The 20,950-nt window shown below is 34.6% G+C and overlaps 2 protein-coding genes across 4 annotated transcripts; one reads left to right on the top strand and one right to left on the bottom strand.

Moving 5' to 3' along the window:
• Positions 1 to 2,770: 2,770 nt before the first annotated feature.
• On the top strand, positions 2,771 to 13,476 carry LOC142531002 (MADS-box protein AGL24-like). 3 transcript variants are annotated; one of them, XM_075636975.1, is made up of 9 exons: positions 2,771 to 2,952; positions 3,364 to 3,560; positions 6,443 to 6,524; positions 6,645 to 6,706; positions 6,801 to 6,900; positions 7,053 to 7,094; positions 7,386 to 7,427; positions 7,525 to 7,626; positions 13,246 to 13,476. In XM_075636975.1, the coding sequence occupies exons 2-8, from the start codon at positions 3,379 to 3,381 to the stop codon at positions 7,597 to 7,599; spliced, it is 585 nt and encodes a 194-aa protein (XP_075493090.1). In that variant the 5' UTR covers positions 2,771 to 2,952; positions 3,364 to 3,378; the 3' UTR covers positions 7,600 to 7,626; positions 13,246 to 13,476. The 3 variants fall into 3 exon arrangements, with proteins under 3 accessions (XP_075493090.1, XP_075493088.1, XP_075493089.1); XM_075636973.1 differs by having other exon boundaries at positions 7,386 to 7,433; XM_075636974.1 differs by lacking the exon at positions 2,771 to 2,952 and adding an exon at positions 2,972 to 3,089 and having other exon boundaries at positions 7,386 to 7,433.
• Positions 10,601 to 12,696, bottom strand: LOC142531590 (uncharacterized). The gene is made up of 2 exons (XM_075637782.1): positions 12,588 to 12,696; positions 10,601 to 12,544 (listed from the first exon to the last, which is right to left on the bottom strand). Exon 2 carries the CDS (start codon positions 11,558 to 11,560, stop codon positions 10,712 to 10,714), a length of 849 nt encoding a protein of 282 aa, XP_075493897.1. The 5' UTR covers positions 11,561 to 12,544; positions 12,588 to 12,696; the 3' UTR covers positions 10,601 to 10,711.
• Positions 13,477 to 20,950: the final 7,474 nt, after the last annotated feature.

The raw sequence follows: 20,950 nt of genomic DNA, 5'->3' as shown, positions 1-20,950 counted from the left end.
TCGATCAATCTCATAACTTTTCTTTCATTTATAACTTTCACGAAAATGACAATCTTGCAATTTTTTTTCTACAAAAAAATTAAATAATATTGTAAATTCTTACACCGCAACCTAAAGTGACTCGCCATATATCATCACAATTCGAAAGAGTTAATTATTAAATCTTAGTTCTGTCTGGATTAGTAAATGATAATATTAATTCCACCAAAATATTATTGTCTTGTTCACTAACATAAATTTCAACGCGTATTATGATCAAGTTTAGTCTTCTCATTACGTAGAAAATTATATTTTCAATATCGTAATTTACACAGTTTTTTATTTTTTGTTTTATTTTTTATTTTGTAATCAATAAATTTACGATTTAGTCTTTAACATAAATATAGTTTCAATTTTAGTAATTTGTTACTGAAATGTTATCGTAACACTGAAAAATAATGACTAACGACAAAATATATACAATATAACCAGTGTAAATATTCATTATATCTATTTGAATATTTGTCATTTGAGCATAAACTTAGAATTAAGGTACTTTAGGTATCATATAGAAATGAAGGTAATGATGAAAATCAAAACATATTATTTTTTAACCGTAAAAACATTTTTATATAATATTTGCTCAAACGCATATTTGTTCTTAAAACAACTTTTAAAACTTTTGTAAAAAAAATTAGCTCGCCGAGTTCAAAAACAACTTTAGAGTTCGAGTTACACTTGTTCCACTCATCCCAAACACCTTGATTTAAAGCCAAAACAATATACGAACGCTCAGATTTGAGTTCTTGAATTTGTACAATTTTTTTTTTTAGGAACTTAGATTTGAGTGCCTTATATATTTTCCTTAAAATTGATGCACAGTAGTTTTGTTACACTAATTTGTTTTCACCAATGAGGTAATATAATTATAGAAAAAAGATATGGTTTTTGAAAAATATGTTGATCATTTTTATGCATGCTACCCCGTTAACCCAAATTTAAGTGACCGAGGCCAGCACAATGCATTATTATTATTAGGTCCACCAAGTGTTTTTTCCACGTTTCATCACCGTTGAGTCGCTCTCACTCCCCATTTTTCCAATAACCAGGGGTTAATACGTCCTTTTCAATTATAAGGACCAAAACTTCAATATTAATTCCAAAAAAACACAGTAGAATCTTAAATTAAATCCAATTATTTGAAAAGATGGATTTTTATTAGGACATTTGAAATTTATTATATTTTGCATAGTTAATGTGTAAATAAATTATATAATATAGATTTAAGATTTCATATGTTGTTTTCAAATCCATCTCATCAGAATACGAAATTTTATAGAATATTTCAAGATGAACTTCGAATTCATTGAAATCGAATGAACTCGAGGACTTCTCGTCGGTGTCTAGTAAGTTTAATGAGAAGGTAGATCACAACTTTAAAGATTTCCAATACTTGGAGGACTTGAGGTGAAATTACTATATTCTCCTTTGTTATAATCGATTGATTTTATAGTAGTAATAATAATAATAATAATGCATTGTGCTAGCCTGGTCACTTAAATTTGGGTTAATGGGGTGGCATGCATAAAAATAATCAGATTATTTTCCCAAAACCCATATTTTTTTTCTATAATTATATTATCTCATTGGTGAAAACAAATTAGTGTAACAAAGTACTGTGCATCAATTTTAAGGAAAATATACAAGGCACTCAAATCTAAGTTCCAAATAAAAAAAATTGTAAGAATTCAAGGACTCAAATCTAAGCGTTGTATATTGTTTTTAAGGAAAATATACAAGGCACTCAAATCTAAGTTCCAAATAAAAAAAATTGTAAGAATTCAAGGACTCAAATCTAAGCGTTGTATATTGTTTTGGCTGTAAATGATCAAGGTGTTTGGGATGAGTCGAACAAGTATAACTCGAATTCGAAAGTTGTTTTTGAACTCGCAGGCTAAATTTTTTTACAAAATTTTTATAAAAGTTTTAAAAGTTGTTTTAAGAACAAATATGTGTTTGAACAAATATTCGACAAAAACGTGATTTAAGTTGATAATTACTTTTGTATCATAAAGCATATTTAAAAGCAAAATGTATGATTTTGTTGGACTAAAATTAATATTTTAAAAAAAGTACACATAAATTACTTTCACAACCAAAAACCCTACAAACTAATTCTTTTCGTCAAAAGCTCGATCTTACCATTTTTCATACTAAAACACTCGATTTATCAAAACTCGACAATCTTTTATTTTCCCTAGTTTGCCCTTTGATCATATGCAAACAGAAATTCGATCAAAAGTATAAATAACAATTATAATCAGGAAAGCCACACGACCATAGTCGAAAATACTGACCAGCCCAATGTTGTAATAAAAAAATTATTATAAGTTCGATTATTTTTTAAAATATTTTTTTCATACGAGTTTATAGTATATGTATAGTTTGCCTAATAAGTTTATCACATTAACATGATTTGCAAACTACTGTATTAACTCATAGTTTATCTATTACTCATCGAAATTTAGAGTATGTCTTTTGTGAGACGATCTCATGAATCTTTATCTGTGAGACGGGTCAACCCTACCGATATTCACAATAAAAAGTAATATTTTTAGCATAAAAAATAATATTTTTTCATAGATGACCCAAATAAGACATAAGTCTCACAAAATACGATCGTGAGACCGTCTCACACAAATTTTTGCCCGAAATTTAAAGTCTACTTGTTTCACCTTAATAAAATAATAATAACAAATAAAAATTTATATAACGATGTCTGTCCAACAATGGTCAGTCCCCACAACACTTGATATGGGCAAGCTGCATTAATCATGTTCGAGCAAAAATCGTCCACCACTTGAATCATTTTGCTGTTATAGTCAAGATCTGCGGAAGCCTTCTTCTTCTCTCTCTTACCCGTCTAGGGTTATTGCTATCTTTCTTGAATTAGCTTTCCCTTCTGCAAGTCAGGTGATGTGATGACTTTTCCTTGAATCAGCAACTGAAAAAGTTTCTATTTTTACTCAAAAATATGTACTGCGCGCCGATTCTTGCTTAAAACCCAGAAAAACTAGCTATCTAATCGATCCACTTCTTTTGCTGTTATTGTACGTACAATATCATATATATATATACATACGTGAAAGATTCCATTTCTTGGCTGAATATATATAAGGGTTTCAGTTTTCACTGCTTTCGATCGGATTTTGTGTTGTACTTGAAGATATACCTTCAATTTTTTAAGCCAGAAACCCATTACCTTTGGTCCTAATTTATGTTCTCTATGTAATAACTGGATATATATATATATATATATATATATATATTTGTGCTTGTATATAAATGGGTTTCTGTTGGTTTATGAATTGAACAATTTTGCAGGCGAAAACTTATAAAATGGTGAGACAGAAGATTGAGATAAAGAGAATTGACAACTTGACAGCGAGACAGGTTACGTTTTCGAAGAGGAGAAGAGGGCTTTTCAAGAAGGCTCAGGAGCTCTCCACTCTTTGTGATGCTGAGCTTGGCCTCATTGTTTTTTCAGCTACTGGGAAACTCTTTTCTTTCTCCAGCTCCAGGTCTCTCTCTCTTTCTCTTTCTCTCTCACACACGAACACGCACACTTGCGTGTTGAAAATTTGGAAAACCCTGATGTAGCTTTTGGACAATATATAATACAGATGAAAAACCATTTCTTGATTTGTTCCGCAATCTTTGGTCAAGAAATGGAGAAATATACTGATATTCTATGCTTTGATATGTATTTTGTACATGTTTTGATTTTCTTATGGTGCGCATGTTCGTGTGAATATAATGATATGTATTTTGTACATGTCTTGATATATAATATACATGTCTTGATAGATTTTGTACTTGAAGAAAAGTTATCATAGTACTGGTGATGATCTAGGGATTACATCAAAGTAAATCTGATAATTCAATTGATGCCTTTACTAGTAAACAAAATAGAGAAAAACTATCATCTAAAATGGAATATCCTATTATGTTAAGTTGTCAAGAAATAGTTAATGAAAACGAAATCGTGTCTGAATCCATAATCACCGACGATCCATGTGGTCGTTTAAAGGACAGGCCCTTTAATTTTCTCTCTAAGTTCTGCATCTATGATTGAATATATATCAAAATAGAATCAGGCTGATTTTGTGTCGGATATGATAATTGAAGGCAGAAATCGACTTTTTCTAGCAGTGATTTTATGGAGCAACAGTAAGCACTTCAAGCTCCAATACATATGTATGTAAGATACAAGCATATATATTACACATACATATACGTTACATATTTATTTAATAAATTCTATCTTATATAAGTGTAGTGTTTGGGATAGCTTCTAGGAATCACTTATTAGATTTTAGTCACATGAAAGTGCTTTTGAGTAATTGTAAATGACGGCTTCGGTTTTCAGCTTCTATAACTTTTATCCAAAAGCTAGAAGCAAGAATGTGAAGTTTTTTCTTGCTTCTATATTTTTTAAGATTTAAAATTACATGTTGACATTTATATGAGCAAAATATTTATCATATTATCTTTGCTTTTTAAACAATATTTTGCATTTGTATATAATTCACATTTCCAGATTTTTTTATACATATTTTTGTGTATTTATACAAATTTTGTCATTTTTTATATTTTTATTTTTTTATAATTTTATATATTTTTTCAAACATTCATGTTATTATCGATTGACATGATACTCATACAAACAATTTGCTCATAGAATGCTTTAGATATTTAGTAGTCCCTTAGTGATTAAGTGGATCTACAAACATGAAGCTTGTTTCAATGTATTCTAGTATAATTTTTAGCAACGAATCTTTTTCTTCAATAACGTAGTACATTGACATATATATAGTTTGACTTCATCGGGTTTCTGTTTCTTTGAATACGGAATTATTGGTTTATTCACAAAATAACTTAAGGTCGCACTTGGATAGAATGATTTGGATTTGAGGAAGTATTTGATTAGATGATTTGAAATGACTTCATATTGGGATGAATTTGAAATACACTCCAATAACTCAAAAAATAACTATTTTGGCTTTGAAATTCATTGTCAAGTAGATTTGCCAAAACAATCCAATGAATTTGTTATTATGAATTTGAAATTTATAACTTCAAATTCATCTATCCTTCCAAATGCAACTCAAATGACTTTTCAACTCTATATATCCACTCTGTATTATGAACGTCCATGACAGATTCTTATAGTCGTCATATCCATGCTTGGTCGCCTCATAACATATCATAAACTTTGGTGTCATGGTAGAAGAGACTACAAGAGTCCTGTACAGCACTCTGCCTCGTCTATATAGGACATCCTCTATTTGTTTTCTTAGAAAGTGGAAAAAATAGGACATTGGGAAAAAAATGTCATTGCATATCGAAGGGTACAATTTGCACTTCCTTTGAGAGGTCAGAACTCAGGGTCCATGTGATGAGAGTACTACAGGCACAGCTGTGTTCTAGAGCATTTATAGTTACAAACTTCAAAAAGTGGATCTCTTGATTACAATTTAGCAAAATTTTAATTCTCTTGTAATTATCAATTTGGGATTGAATGAGATAACTAATTGTGCTTATGATAATCATGATGTAGGGATTTAGATGTCATTTGTATATGTCATTCACAGACATTAAACATAATTTTATGTTATATGATAATATCAAATATTTATCGCAACCCTTCTTTTAATTTTCACCACGTACGGTTGGAGTTAATACGAGTTTATGAGTAAGTTTCTTACGAGACCATTTCACGGGTCTATATCTATGAGACAGTCGACTTAAGTCATATCTACTATGAAAAAGTAATATAGTTGGCATAAAAAATAACATTTTTTCATGAGCTAGATCAGGTTGGAGATTCATCTCATAAAATTGACTCGTGAAACGTTTTTACAATAGTTTTTGTTCGAGTTTATTATGTTTTAAAAAAATTTATTGAGAGTTTATTTTTATTTTCAATATATAAAAGAAATTAATTGTGTTTTGCATTGAAAATGACGTGTGTACTAAGAATTGGACATTACTATTTGTCATTTTCTCCTAGGGGAAAAGTCATAATTAGATCTATATGATATCCTAATAATACATGTTTGTTTTCATTCATTATCCTCGCATGATATATATACCAATCAACGGCACGAAAGTAAGTGATTAGATTGAAAATTCAATTATTTTAAAAAAAATCTCGGTGGTCAGGGGAAGAAAATTTCACTATATCAATCTTAGTCATATCTTTAATTTTGTAATATTTTCTTACGTAACACACAGATATGACACCGATATGTCTTGTATCTTGTAAAAAATATGGAAAAATGACTAAAACTTAAGGTTGACAGTGTATCGGACCAAAATAACGTAAAGATAATTAAAGATATAATATGAAAAAACAATTTTTCCTTAAATTTATTCTATTAATGGTCGTTTTGTCTTGAAGCATGACACAACTCATTCAAAGGCATAAGCTGCTGACAGACAAGTCCAACAAATTAAGCCAATGGCCGACTCAAGAAGATCAGGTAATAAAGTTCCCATGCACCCTTTGCCCTATCTATCTAGTTTTAACATACACTGCCATATATATGAGTTTTACTGCGAAAATATGGAACGATTCTTTTATGTTTTTTTTAACCTTTTAGCCTGAAACTAAAGGCAACGAAGTGCTGAAGAAGGAGCTTATGGAGAGGACTATTGAATTACAGTATGAAATTCATCAAGAATTTGTTATATATCTTTCGATGTAGATGTTTTGATATTTCTCCTCTTTTGTTTTTCTTATTTTTTTTTTTTTGCAGGCGACTCAAGGGAGAAGAGCTTCAAGGACTTGGGCTGGACGACTTGATCAGACTAGAAAAATTGGTCGAGGGAGGATTAAGCCGTGTCGGAAAAACAAAGGTCTTTTTTTTTGTCCTGTTTCTTCTTCGTTTTTTAAAATAACTTGTTGAGTCTCATGCGGCAAAAAATTCCGTCCTATTTCTTCTTCCTTCTCACCAAAGTTCTTGTTAAATCATACGTACATAATATCCAAGTCTTTGTACGTGTTGCAGAATGACATGCTTTTCCAAGAGATAAGTCTGCTGAGGATGAGGGTAAGTCTGAAATGACCTAATGCTATGTTTGTTTGCAATTTTGGATTAAACTTGACCATTTCATGCACGTTTGTACCTTGAATCTCTATCCATTATTTACATATGAAATCAAATAATTTTTATTTTTTTCTTCAAATGTAATAATTAAAAGCTAGAAAAGCTATATATATACATATGCATGTCTGTAACATATGATAAAATCTGAGAAAAAATAAGTCATCTTCTTCTGCTTACCTCCTGTTTCTTCCGCTTACGACTACTTATACGAGTTTCGTTTCAAACAAACCTCAGGAAATGGAACTAGAGGAAGAGAATGCAATGTTAAAACTACAGGCAGAGGTTATCGATCCAAATATAAATTAATTACATTGGGCCCTTTATTAATTATTCATATTTATTAAGTGATAATATATAATTAACATATTTTTAGATGCATGATTTGGAAGGCAAAAGAACTGCACCAAAACAAGGAAATTCTGCGGAATCATCCATTGTCAGTCGATGACAGCAGCGAGACTCTCCTTAGGTTGGGGTAAGTCCATACTCCACGATATATACAGGGACGAATCCAAGAATAAAAGTTGGGGGGACTTGAAGTCAATATGATAAGTTATATATTATTAAAAAAAAATTTACATTATATCGTTCAACGAAGTTGTGCCCTACGAGATTTTAAAACATAAAATTCATCAATAATAGAATTTACATCAATATGTGTAGCTAAATCTCGTTCAATATAGAGTGTCAAACAATCGGCAAGAAAGTCATCCTCCATTTTATTGCGAAGTGCCGTCTTCACATGCTTCATTGCTGAAAAAGCCCGCTCAGTAGTGGCAGTAGACACAGGTAATGTCAAAACAAGATAAATCAATCTAGTCAACATAACATAAACACTTGATCGTCCACTCTCGGTCAATTGCTGACACAACTCAACAAGTGTAGAAACCTTTAAATTCTGCATCACATCAAGTTTATAATGTATCAATTCATACTCCAAAGCAACAATTTCTTGATCTGTGAAATCTCCAGGATAAAACTTCTTCGCAAGCTTGCAAATATCATCACTGTTAAATGAGTCAAATGAATTTTTAGGATCTAAAGCTGTACTAAGAGAAAGAAGTTACACCGATGACTCATTGAACCGAGTATTTAACTCCATCAAAATGAAATCTATTGCTGCATTAAAAACATCAAAGTGGTAATGATGTTCTATTGTAGTTTGCCGACAGGAACGTCCAATCTTATATAGACAATCAAGGTCAGGTACATCAATTTCATTTCTTGAGCAAAAAACTTTAACTTTCTGAAGAAATTCATTCCACCCACATTCTCTAAATTCTTGAAGGCAAGTTTTGGTAGTAGTGACAAATGTGATAGCAGTCAAAATGTCTTGAGATTTTCTTTGAAGAATTTGACAAAGAGTATCTGTTGTTCTCATAATTTTATACATTAAGTGCAAAATAAACACAAATTCAAAGCTTGCCATGTTTCTGTAAATCCTCCGAACTTCAGCCTTAACTCTTCCATTTGGAGAATAATCACTGAGAACTTCAAAAACTTTGCAAGTTGCAGTGTACATACCTATCAAGCTTTTTACCGAATCATAGTGAGAACTCCAACGAGTAGCTCCTGCTCGTTGCAAATTACCAATCTGGTTTGCACCACTTCCAGAATCACGTTCTCCAATTGACAACATGTGGCGCCCCAAACCTCGCCACGTAATCATGCAACATGTGACGTCATATGCATAAAATTTTTTCTTTTCGACGACGTAATAATATAATGCATATACGACAAAATAATGTCATCACCACACCATCTACGTCAGTGTAGCAGAAACAGTACAATAAATACATACACAACAACTCAAATAAGACAATAAGCTATATTGTCTCTATCTACTACCAACTACAGGACTGTTTGACTAGACACACCTAGTCCTTCACCACTATCATGTCTCACGCATAGTCCTGTAATATGCCCAACAGAAACAGCCCTCAAAGGGTGAGCATATACAACAATCATCATCGTAATACATAACAGTTATATTAACAACATAAAATATAACTGAAATCATAATAGAAATACCCCCTTTGCCGTTTCTGGACAATCAGCCAACAACAATCTCAACAACATCACAATGCAACAACATCGACGATACGTCGCACCCCAACACCGGCGACAGCAATATCGTCGAACGAACAACAACATCGACGATACGTCGCACCCCAACACCGGCGACAGCAATATCGTCGAACGAACAACAACATCGACGATACGTCGCACCCCAACACCGGCGACAGCAATATCGTCGAACGAATAACAACATCAACGATACGTCGCACCCCAACTCCGGCGACAGCAATATCGTTGAACGAACAACATCAACGTGACAACATCAACGAGACGTCTCCCAACAACGATAACCAACAACATCAACAATAATAAACAACAAATATAATATCAAATCACCCAATTCCGGTGATTTATCATTGTTCAACGCAATAGTATTCATCAATACTAAACAATAACAACATATGCTCGTACGTCAACACGTACCTGATAATCGAGTATATATACAATCTGGCTATTTCTTTGATCCTGAGGCTTGTGATGTATCTAAATAAGTCAACAATAAATATCAGATCATTGTCACCGTATCAACACAGTTATAACACCCTCAATATATAACATCAAATAGCCCAACAACAATTAATTCAACAAAATATAAAACTCGATTATAAATTCGTATTGTTCAATAATTTAATATTCTGGTGTATTTAATTCACAATATTACCATCAAATACACCCTAATTAATTTAACATCAAATAATAGGCTATTTTACAACATCCGTTAAATTACGAAAACTTTATATCAACGTGTAGCCTATACTTCGTAGACTCCGAATATATAATCAGAATTAATAACAACTGACAAACAACCCTCCAATCTCAATTCAACGATTAAAAATCCCTAATTAAAACAAATTAGGAATAATTCAAAATAACACCACTATAATCTTCTCTACTTCGTTAAAATCATACACTACTCAACAATATTCAATTTCAGTATGATTTAACAATTTATCAGATTTATTCCAGAAATCGACGAATTTCAAACATCACCAAAACTATAAAATTTATACCTCAAATCGAAGACCTCGTGTCAACGATCTCAAAACTGAAGTCGGTTCGTCGATTGGATAAACCGATAAGTTCCATGATCGAAAAGAAAATCTGAAAACTCTTTTCTCTCACCTCTCTGTTTCCTCTCTGTTAATTCTTCTGGCCAAAATGAATGAAACTCACGTGAATGTGAGTTTCAAATTTATCCTCGTTTCTTTTTTTTAATAAATATTATATTATATTATATTAATAAAATAATATAATATAATATTTAAAATTTTAACACCGGTATATCTTTTGGACCAGTCAAACGACCAAATTTTCCAAAACTCAAAACATGCAACTTCTATATCTTTTGGTGTTCTACGTTCTATCCAAATTTCAAATCATTTGGACTTCATATGACCAAGATATCACATATTTCTATCGTTAAAAATCATTAATTATTTAGTAATATCACATTACTAAATCCATAACTTGTGATATTTACTTCAGGCATTACACAACATATACTCAATTTCATTTCTTTGTGCAGTATGTAATTCAGCAATGCGCTTAGTAGAAGAAGTGACAATATTAACAATATTGTCCAAATGAGAAAAGAATTCCCAAATAACACTAACATCCTTAGCTGCAGAAACCAATGTCAGTTGTAAACGATGTGTAAAACAGTGGACATAGTATGCATAGGGACAATCTTTGAGAAATAATGTTTGAAGTCCATTCCACGCTCCACGCATATTGCTAGCACCATCATATCCTTGGCCTCTGATTTTCTTAACATGGAGATCATGATGAACAAGAACATTTGATATCTCATTTTTCAAATTCATTGAGGTAGTGTCACTAACACTTTTGATGGCAAAAAATCCTTCTGTCAAAATCCCATGAGTGTTCACAAACCTCAATATAATGGCCATTTGCTCTCGTTTAGATATATCTCGGGCTTCATCAACAAGAATACAGAAGTATTTATCTCCAACTTCTTCACGAACCATCTGTCGTACTCTATTGGTCATAATATGTAAAATCTCTTTCTGAATTTCTGGAGCGATATATTGGGCATTTTTTGGAGCATTCTCAAGCACAACTTCATCAATTTCTATATTCATTTTTGCAAAAGCCTTCACCAATTCAAGAAAATTTCCACGATTAGATGAAGATAGAGATTCATCGTTACCTCTAAAAGCACAACCTTGAAGTGCTAGCCAACGAACAGCTACAATTGAGGTGCTCAAACGCAGACGATTTTTCTCTTTTTCCTCTTTAGATTGTACATGCATCACTTTATCAATATGTTGTGAGGGCCTCATCAAATTTTCAGCCCTTCTCTCACACATAGTATGAGGTGAAGAAGCTGCAGAACCAATATGGGCAAGAAAAGCACATGTTTTTCCTTGGTTTACCCTTTTCCAATTGTCAAATCCTTCATTGACCAATGCCGAGATATTAGATGAATTAACATCATTCAGGAAAAGAAAACAATAGAAACAATATGCCTTATTTGTTGAAGGCGAATACTCCAACCAATAAAATTTCTGAAATCATTTTTTCTGAAAACGACGATTCTAGCTTCCAAATTTTGTACCTGGATACTCCAACATATCTGGTTGATAAGGCCCCATATTTAGATATGAACGTCTTATCTCATCTCGTACATTAACATGATATTCACATATCTGTTTTTTTTTTCTCGGATCTCGTTCAATAACAGTAGACGAAGACTGATGATCGTCTCTAGGAGAGGAACATGAAGGAATTTGGATATTGGGAAATAGAAGACTTTCACTGGATTGATGTTGCATTGTAAGGACCGTAGGAATTGAAGTATCTTCACTAGCTTGACGATCTCTCTTCTTAAAGAAAGAGGGATATCAATGTTTTTCCTTTCTTTGCAGCAGATTGATATTCATTTTGAAATAGTTCAATTTATAATCCTAAACAAGAATAAAATAATTATTAAACAAATAAACAAGTAATAGTCAATCAACAACTCAACAACAAACAATCAAGAAACCACAAATCACACACAGAGAAGCTATAAAAAACAAAATAAAAAATGTATAGCCGATTCTTACCTGGATTGTTGCCTTGCCGATGAGCAATTCGATTTCTTCGGGAGTCCGCAATTCTATTCTGTCGCTAAAGGGCTTGAGACTTGGGAGAGAAATTTTGTAGAATTGAGGTGGGGCGGATCAGAGGATATGGGATGAATTTGGTCTCATCCTTGTAAATGGATGGGACTTGATTGGACTAAGACATTGATGTACGACGGTTTTTGAAAAAACCGTCGCTATTAGCAACGGTTTTTCAAAAAACAGTCGCTAATAGCGATTGTTATTAGCGACTGTTTGAATAAACCGTCACTAGTAGCGACTGGTGTAATTAAAACCGTCGTCGATCCACATCGGCGACGGTTTTACTAAAATCGTCGCAAATATTAGCGACGGTTTTTCAAAAACCGTCGCTAAATTATTAAAAAAGTGGGCTGAGCTACAGCCCAGTACAAGCTCTAGAATACATCCGTCTCTGCATATACATACATGCATAGCATCTTAGAACACTATTTATTACTAATCAGATTGCAATATATTATCTACTTATTCTGTATATTTAAAATAATGATACTTTTTAGTGAAATGTGTTGTTTGATTTTAGTAAACTTTCAGTCATTTAGATACATTTAATGCGAGGTTATTTGAGAATTAAGCATTTTCATTGAACTTGTAACTTCTGTTTTCATTCACCATTTCATTCATTTACATGTTATTCCATATATCTAAAGAACTTATGCTTGTTTTAGTTAGCCTTGTGCTTAGATACACGAAGCATGCATGCATGATATTTCTAACATTCTCCCACATTTATTTTAAAAAATATTTGTTTGCTAAAACATGTAATGCAACCCATTGCATTATGATATTTTAACAAACGAGTGTCATTTTTTAGACACTATGAAGATAATGTCATTTTTCAAAATTTTAGTCGATTTAAACAAATGATTAATGGATTCTTATCTTTGCAGCTTGCCTGACTTAAACTCTTAGGATGAGACATATACATGTCTATGGAGAAATGGATTTTTGCATTAAACTCCTTCATTAGTTTATAGTATATATGTTCTTTGCTAGCACACAATTATCAATTATGGTCGTGCTTGTATTAATGTATTTCTTCATGTATAAACGATGTATTAATACTTTGACACTGTGCTGTTTAATAGGTGGTAATAGAATATTTGAAACTAATTATAAAATTGATATTTCAAAAAAAAAAAAATTGTGAAATTTGAAATTAATGCCATATTTGTTAGAGGAAATGATGGTTGTACGTATATGTGAACAATAGTTAATGATATATATACTTAGTGCAAATAAATTATAAAAATGCAAAAATTAAAATTTATTTTAATTAACATGGCTATACTATTAATCGCAATAGTCGTTAATCTGTAATTAATATAATCTTAAATAATATATTTTTTTGGTAATTATATTAGAATTCAACAAAACTATTCATAGTTTTTATATAATGAAATATTTCGTTCTTATTAAAATTGTAGCCATTTGCAAATTTGGAAGAATTTGTTAAAATAAGAACTAAATTTTTTTTTAAAAAATAAAATTTAAGCATGTCTTAAATTAAAGTGTGGGGGCCCGTGCTCCTAATTAATCTTTAATGACAAAACAATCAGGATTTATTAATGTAAACAGCGAAAGCGATTAAAGATTTTCCTTTTGGGCCAATAGAAATTTCGACATGACCTTCCCGTAAATAGGATATCCCAAAAATTTCCAAACCACACAAACAACATTTATATACTCGAAATAAAGTCATAACATCAATTCACAACCCTATAGCCGCACTGGCCAGGACTAAACACATATAGAGCCGGCAAGGCTCGATCACACAACTATCAATACAAAACATCGTAAAAATAACAGTACAGCTACACGGGGCATCTCCCCGGTAAATGTATAACTCCATAATATAATATATATATATATCTGGGAACTCTCAACCATGACTCGACGATTGGGCACCACTACCTGACGCTCCACCAGACGCGTCAAATCCTCCTGGATAACCTGATATGACATCAAAAACAACCACAACATAAAAAGAAACGAGGGGTCGGGCCCCAGTACGACGAACCAGTAATATTACGACAAATATAACTGACATGAAATAAAATCAAGTAAAATACAATGAAATACAATGCAATGCGTGTCGGTAACAACAAAATAATGGATACCAAAGCGGAGTCCAAATGAAACGCATCAGCAACAGTAACAGTGGCCACCCGTGCCAGGACTGCAGCAACGTAATATCATGCCGCCGCTCATCCATGCACGTAGCATCGAGGGTACGGGAGCAACCCGCTCAGCCCTCATGCAAGTCACCAGGGGTGCTAATCCTACCCACCCACTCCATCGATGACGCAAAAACTCGATAGATCAATATCAATAGCAATCAAAGGAGTCAAGGCTCGAAATGTTATGCCACAATAGTATCAACTCAAATAAATGCGTGAATGCAATCACGTATTCACAGAAACACATAAGGCACGCCACAACTCATTACAAAGTACTTAACGTCATTTCACATAATATAGACGTCATAATAAAACAGTTCATGCGTACCTCAACTGACTTTAATTTACCACAAAATATCTTAAATCCTCAAGAAAGTCCGGTAAATGGCAACTCAGACAAATCACCTGAATATTAATTTAAATGGTCTTATCATCATATAAAAATTTCAGAACCATTTAAATTCACTAAAAATCCAATTTCAACAATTTAGGCATTTTAAATTTCTAAATTCTCAATATTCGACTAAAATACCTAAAATCAATTATTTCTATTTTATCGTCGCAAAATATTCTTTTTTAGCTTTAAATGACGCTAAACTAATATTTATGCGACTGCGATAAATTCTAGGTTCACCATGTTATACCTCCAACTTGCACAATTCCGGAACCTACAACAATAACCCGATAATTAATTGTTGGAACTCAAATAAATCAAAATACCCAAAATTCGAAACCCTAAAATCTGAATTTTACCTCTGAAAGTTTCGAATCTTGTTCTACGCTTCGAATTCGAGCTTTAAACAACAGAATCTAATGTTTCCTCCCGATTTTCCGGCGAAATTAGGCGGCGGTCTCCGACGGGTTTACGGGAATCGCGATTTTTCTTAGCAAGGGTGGTATCAATGGATAGCTCTCATCGAGAGGATTCCGAAACTATGCTTATTTTCGAAAATCGATGACCGACGGTGGAGTTACGGGCGGTCAAAGGCGGAAGAAAATTGTTTGACAAAGAATGAAATGTTTCGGCAGAGGGGAGAGAGAAAACGAAGATTCTCGTTTTTTTTTAACTTAATTATATATTATTTTAACTTAATCCAATTGGGCTGGTCTGGGCCTTGAGACTTTTGGGCTCTCACATTCTCCCCTACTAATATAAGATTTCGTCCTCGAATTCTAGTATACACAGCAATTATACAAAAGTGTTTTACAAATATTTACCACTGATAGTACATAGGAAAATCAGAATACATGGAATAATTTATTACATTTTCAAACAAATGAGGCCAATCCTGACGCATCTTAGACTCTAATTCCCATGTAGCTTCTTCTCTCCCATGTCTACTCCACTGCACCATAACCAGTGGAATCGTCTTATTCCTAAGTTGCTTTTCTTTACGATCAAGAATTTGAACTGGATGCTCAACATAGCTAAGGGAACTATTCCAACTCCACCTCATCAGTCCTCAAGACAAGAGAAGGATCCGGCTCGTACTTTCGTAACATAGATACATGAAACACATCATGTATCGCAGACAAACTCTGTGGTAAGTCCAAACGATAAGCCAAAGTGCCAATCCTCTCAACAATCGCATATGGACCAATATAACGCGGAGCTAGCTTCCCTTTGCGCCCAAATCTCATAGTACCACGAAACGGTGATACTTTCAAGAAAACCTGATCGCCAACCTGAAATTCTAAAGGCCTACGCCTTTTATTAGCATAGCTGGCTTGACGATCCTGTGCTGCTTTCATTCTTTTTCTAATCATTTCAACCTTCTCTTTCATTTCTTGTATAAATTCTGGCATTGACATCTGTCTTTCTCCTACATCTTCCCAGCATATCGGAGATCTACACTTTCTACCGTACAAGGCTTCAAATGGTGCCATTCCGATGGTTGCTTAGAAGCTGTTATTGTAAGAGAACTCAACAAGTGACAATGATTCCTGCCAACCACCCCTGAAATCCATCACGACTGCTCGCAACATGTCCTCGAGTGTCTGAATGGTCCTCTCAGACTGACCATCTGTCTGTGGGTGATATGCAGTACTCATCGCCAACTTTGAACCCAATGCAGATTGCAAACTACCCCAAAACTTCGAATAAAACCTGGGATCACGATCTGACACTATGGTTACAGGCACACCATGCAATCTCACCACATGATCGATGTACATTTTTGCCATTTTCTTATAAGTACAAGTACGATCACAAGGAATAAAATGGGCTGATTTAGACAATCTATCAACAATCACCCAAATCGCATCACAACCACGATTAGAACGAGGTAGGTGTGTCACAAAATCCATAGCAATGTGCTCCCAATTCCACTGTGGCACTTCAAGACTATGTAACATACCACCAGGTCTCATTCTCTCAGATTTAACCTGTTGGCACGTCAAACATCTAGCCACAAAGTCAGAAATCTCTTTCTTCATACCTTCCCACCAGTAATGGGATTTCAAGATATGATACATCTTTCTGATTCCAGGATGAACACTGTGTCGACTACAATGAGCTTCTCGAAGTATAGCTTCTTTTAAGTCTATCAAATTTGGAACCACAAGTCTACCATTATAGCGTAGACATCCATCAGAAGCAACATTGAACTTGTCTGATTGACCTGTCTGAGTCAATTCTTTCAATCTATGAACATGTTGATAAGTTCTCTGTGCTGCTTTGATTTTAGAAACAATCTGTGGTTCAACTTGTATAGATGAAACTATAAAGTAGTCGCCCGTAGACTGATAAGTCCATCCTGAAGTTCCCAAATGCTCATGAACCTTTGAAATAGTCAAAGATGCCAACATTTTAGGCTGAACCTTTCTGCTCAAAGCATCTGCAACTTGATTCATTCGCCCTGGTTGGTACTGAATCTCACAATCAAAGTCCTTAAGTAATTCCAACCATCGACGCTGTCTCATATTCAAGTCGGACTGTGTGAAAAGATACTTCAGACTCTTGTTATCAGAATAAATCACAAACTGTTCTCCGTACAGATAATGACGTCATATCTTCAATGCAAACACAATGGCAGCTAACTCCAAATCATGAACTGGATATCGAGTCTCATGTGGCTTCAACTGACGAGATGCATACGCAATCACTCGTCCATTTTGCATCAAACACAACCCAGTCCATTTAGGGAAGCATCTGTACAGACAACAAATCCACCTGAGCCTGAAGGCAAAGCTAGCACTGGAGATGTGGTCAATTTTTCTTTCAAAGTCCGAAAACTAGACTCACATTCTGCAGTCCATACAAAACGTCGATCTTTCTGTGTCAACTGGGTCATAGGCCTAGCTATTCTAGAAAATCCCTCAATGAAACGCCTGTAGTACCCAGCTAATCCCGAAAAGCTTCGAATCTCAGACACATTGGTTGGTTTAGGCCAATTGATAACAGCTTCAACTTTACTAGGATCAACAAATACTCCTTGTGCAGATATAACATGGCCTAAAAATAAAACTCTGTCCAACCAAAACTCACACTTAGAAAATTTGGCATACAATTGCGCTTCTCTGAGTGTTTGGAGAACTAATTTCAAATGTTCTTCGTGTTGTTTCTTTGATCTGGAATAAATCAAGATGTCATCAATAAAGACGATAACAAACTTATCTATGAATTCCCGGAACACACGATTCATTAAATCCATAAAAACCGCTGGAGCATTAGTCAAACCAAACGGCACGACTAGAAATTCATAGTGTCCATAACGTGTCCGAAATGCTGTCTTAGGAACATCTTCCTCTCGGACTCTAAGCTGATGGTATCCGGAACGAAGATCAATCTTGGAATACACATAACTACCCTGCAACTGATCAAACAAGTCGTCAATACGCGGCAAAGGATACTTATTCTTCACAGTAGCCCGGTTTAACTGCCGATAATCGACGCAGATTCTCATCGTTCCGTCTTTCTTCTTTACAAACAATACTGGAGCTCCCCAGGGCGACATACTGGGTCTGATATAGCCTTTCTCCAGTAAATCTTGTAGTTGTTCCTTGAGTTCTTTCAACTCTGTTGGAGCTAAACGATATGGTGCTCTAGAAATAGGATTTGTCCCTGGCATTAATTCAATGCTAAGATCTATTTCCCTTTGAGGCGGAAAGCCTGGAATCTCATAATACATCTGGAAAATCCTTGACAACGGGAATGTCTGAAACTTTCAATCGTTCTTCCCGTGTTGCATCAAGAGCATAGATCAAAAATCCTTCATTGCTGATTGACAACAACCTGAACATTTCCATTGCAGATACTAATGGAATTCGAGACTGTGAATCATAACCATAAAAATTCCATTTGCTGCCATAATATGGTCTAAATCTGACAACTCCATGGAAATAATCCACAGTGGCTCGATAATTCGTCAACATATCCATACCCATAATACAGTCAAAATCAGTCATGACTAATTTGATTAGATTTGTTATCATAATATTACCCTCAAATCTAATCACACAGTTCACAACTATCTCACGAGACATCAAATATACACCGGAAGGAGTAGTAACTGACACAGTATCCAACAAAGAAATAGTAGCAATCTCATGCTCATCAACAAATGCAGCAGATAAAATGAATGAGATGCTCCTGTGTCTATCAATATGCGTGCAGGATAATCAAAAACATAACAAATACCTGCAATCACTCCTCCTGGTGCATCCTGAGCCTGGTCCTGAGTCAAAGCATGGACTTGGGCTTGCTGTGGCCCTGGAAATGGCTGCTGAATAGGACCTCTGGGAGGTGGGTAACTGGACTGCTGAAATGATGGAGTAGGAGCATATGGTCTAAAGACTGGTCCACGGGGAACTTGACCAAGCTGCTGTGGCTGGAACTGCTGTCTCCCTGCATTAGGACATACCCTGGCGTAATGTCCAACCTGACCACAATTATGACAAGTCCCCTGAACTCCTATACATTGGGAACTAAAATGTCGACCACCACATCGATCACAATGCACAGTGCTAGACGACCCAACAGAACCTCTCCCTCGTGCACTGCCTGAACTGGAAGAGCTGGATTGAGACTTTTTCTTGAATTGCTTTCCTTTTACTTTGTACCTCTGCTGTTTGGGTTGTTGGTATGACTGTACAGGATGATATGGAGGTAAATCCACTGGCATTGACATACTACTTCCAGATCTCTGAGAAACAGATGATGGACCTGGTTGTGGGTCTCCTCTGAGCAAATTTGCTTCAATTTTCTTTGCCTTTTCCACTGCTTGAATATACGTATTAGGCGATCCAGTCATTACCAAAGTATGAACAGTCCGCTGCAACCCGTGTAGAAAACGTGATAGTTTAGCCTGATCATTCCTGGCAACATGTGGAACATAGGGCAAAAGAGCATAAAACTGTGAAGCATATTCCACCACTGATTTGTTTCCCTGCACCAACTGATTGAACTCTTCTTCTTTAGCAGCATAATATGATGGTAGTGCATATTCTTGGGTAAAGTGAGCACGAAAAGCATCCCAAGTAATAATTTCACCAGAGTCCTTCATTGCTTCCTCTGTGGCTTCCCACCAGAGTTGTGCTCGGTCTTTAAGTTGGTAGATGGCAAGCTTCAATTTAATATCTTGGGAATACTCCAACAAATTAAATAGATGATTTATACTTTTCAGTCAGCCTGCTGCTTTTTCTCCGCTCTCGTTGCCAAAGAATTTTGGAGGACGTAATTCTTGAAACTGAGAAATTATTAACTGCATTCCTCCAACTTTCTGTGTCAGCTGTTCCACTTCTTGCTCAATCGCTACATGTCTAGCTCCAGGTCTTTCAGGTCGAGGAGGTTCTTGGTTCACTTCTTCTTCAACATTTTGAGCGACTTGTCCTCGAGGTTGACCACGTCTACCTCTAATGATATCTGCAAGTCCTCGAACATTTTGAGCCTCAGATTCTTTCGCTATTTCTTTTCCTTTTCTACCTCTTCCTCCAGGTGCCATTCTGCAAGACACGAGGATTAAATCCACAGGCAGATAACAGGTAAAAGAAAGTTATAGGCAATTTCGAACTACATACCATGCCTAATCAGCTAGTCGTTCTAACGCATGTAAATTCAAGCAAATCATACCAAATAATTCAAATAAGAGCAAATAGTCAAACAGATGCACAATCATGTTATTTGTGTCTAGACTCAAGTGCCCTAGACTCTAATTCGAGCATATCCCAGTTACGCTCTGATACCAACTGTGGGGGCCCGTGCTCCTGATTAATCTTTAATGACAAAACAACCAGGATTTATTAATGTAAACAGCGAAAGCGATTAAAGATTTTCCTTTTGGGCCAATAGAAATTTCGACATGACCTTCCCGTAAGTAGGACATCCCAAAAATTTCCAAACCACACAAACAACATTTATATACTAGAAATAAAGTCATAACATCAATTCACAACCCTATAGCCGCACTGGCCAGGA

Source organism: Primulina tabacum, chromosome 17 (assembly GCF_025594145.1).
Source record: "Primulina tabacum isolate GXHZ01 chromosome 17, ASM2559414v2, whole genome shotgun sequence".
Taxonomy (NCBI): Eukaryota; Viridiplantae; Streptophyta; class Magnoliopsida; order Lamiales; family Gesneriaceae; genus Primulina; species Primulina tabacum.
This window is presented reverse-complemented; position numbering and strand designations above follow the sequence as displayed.

Excerpts from the sequence above, each read along its gene's own strand:
- LOC142531002 (XM_075636973.1), top strand. The coding sequence starts at position 3,379 with ATGGTGAGACAGAAGATTGAGATAAAGAGAATTGACAACTTGACAGCG. Across the intron at positions 3,561-6,442 it reads TTTTCTTTCTCCAGCTCCAG|CATGACACAACTCATTCAAA; the intron begins GTCTCTCTCTCT and ends TTTGTCTTGAAG. Across the intron at positions 6,901-7,052 it reads GCCGTGTCGGAAAAACAAAG|AATGACATGCTTTTCCAAGA; the intron begins GTCTTTTTTTTT and ends TACGTGTTGCAG.
- LOC142531590 (XM_075637782.1), bottom strand. The coding sequence starts at position 11,560 with ATGTGTGAGAGAAGGGCTGAAAATTTGATGAGGCCCTCACAACATATT.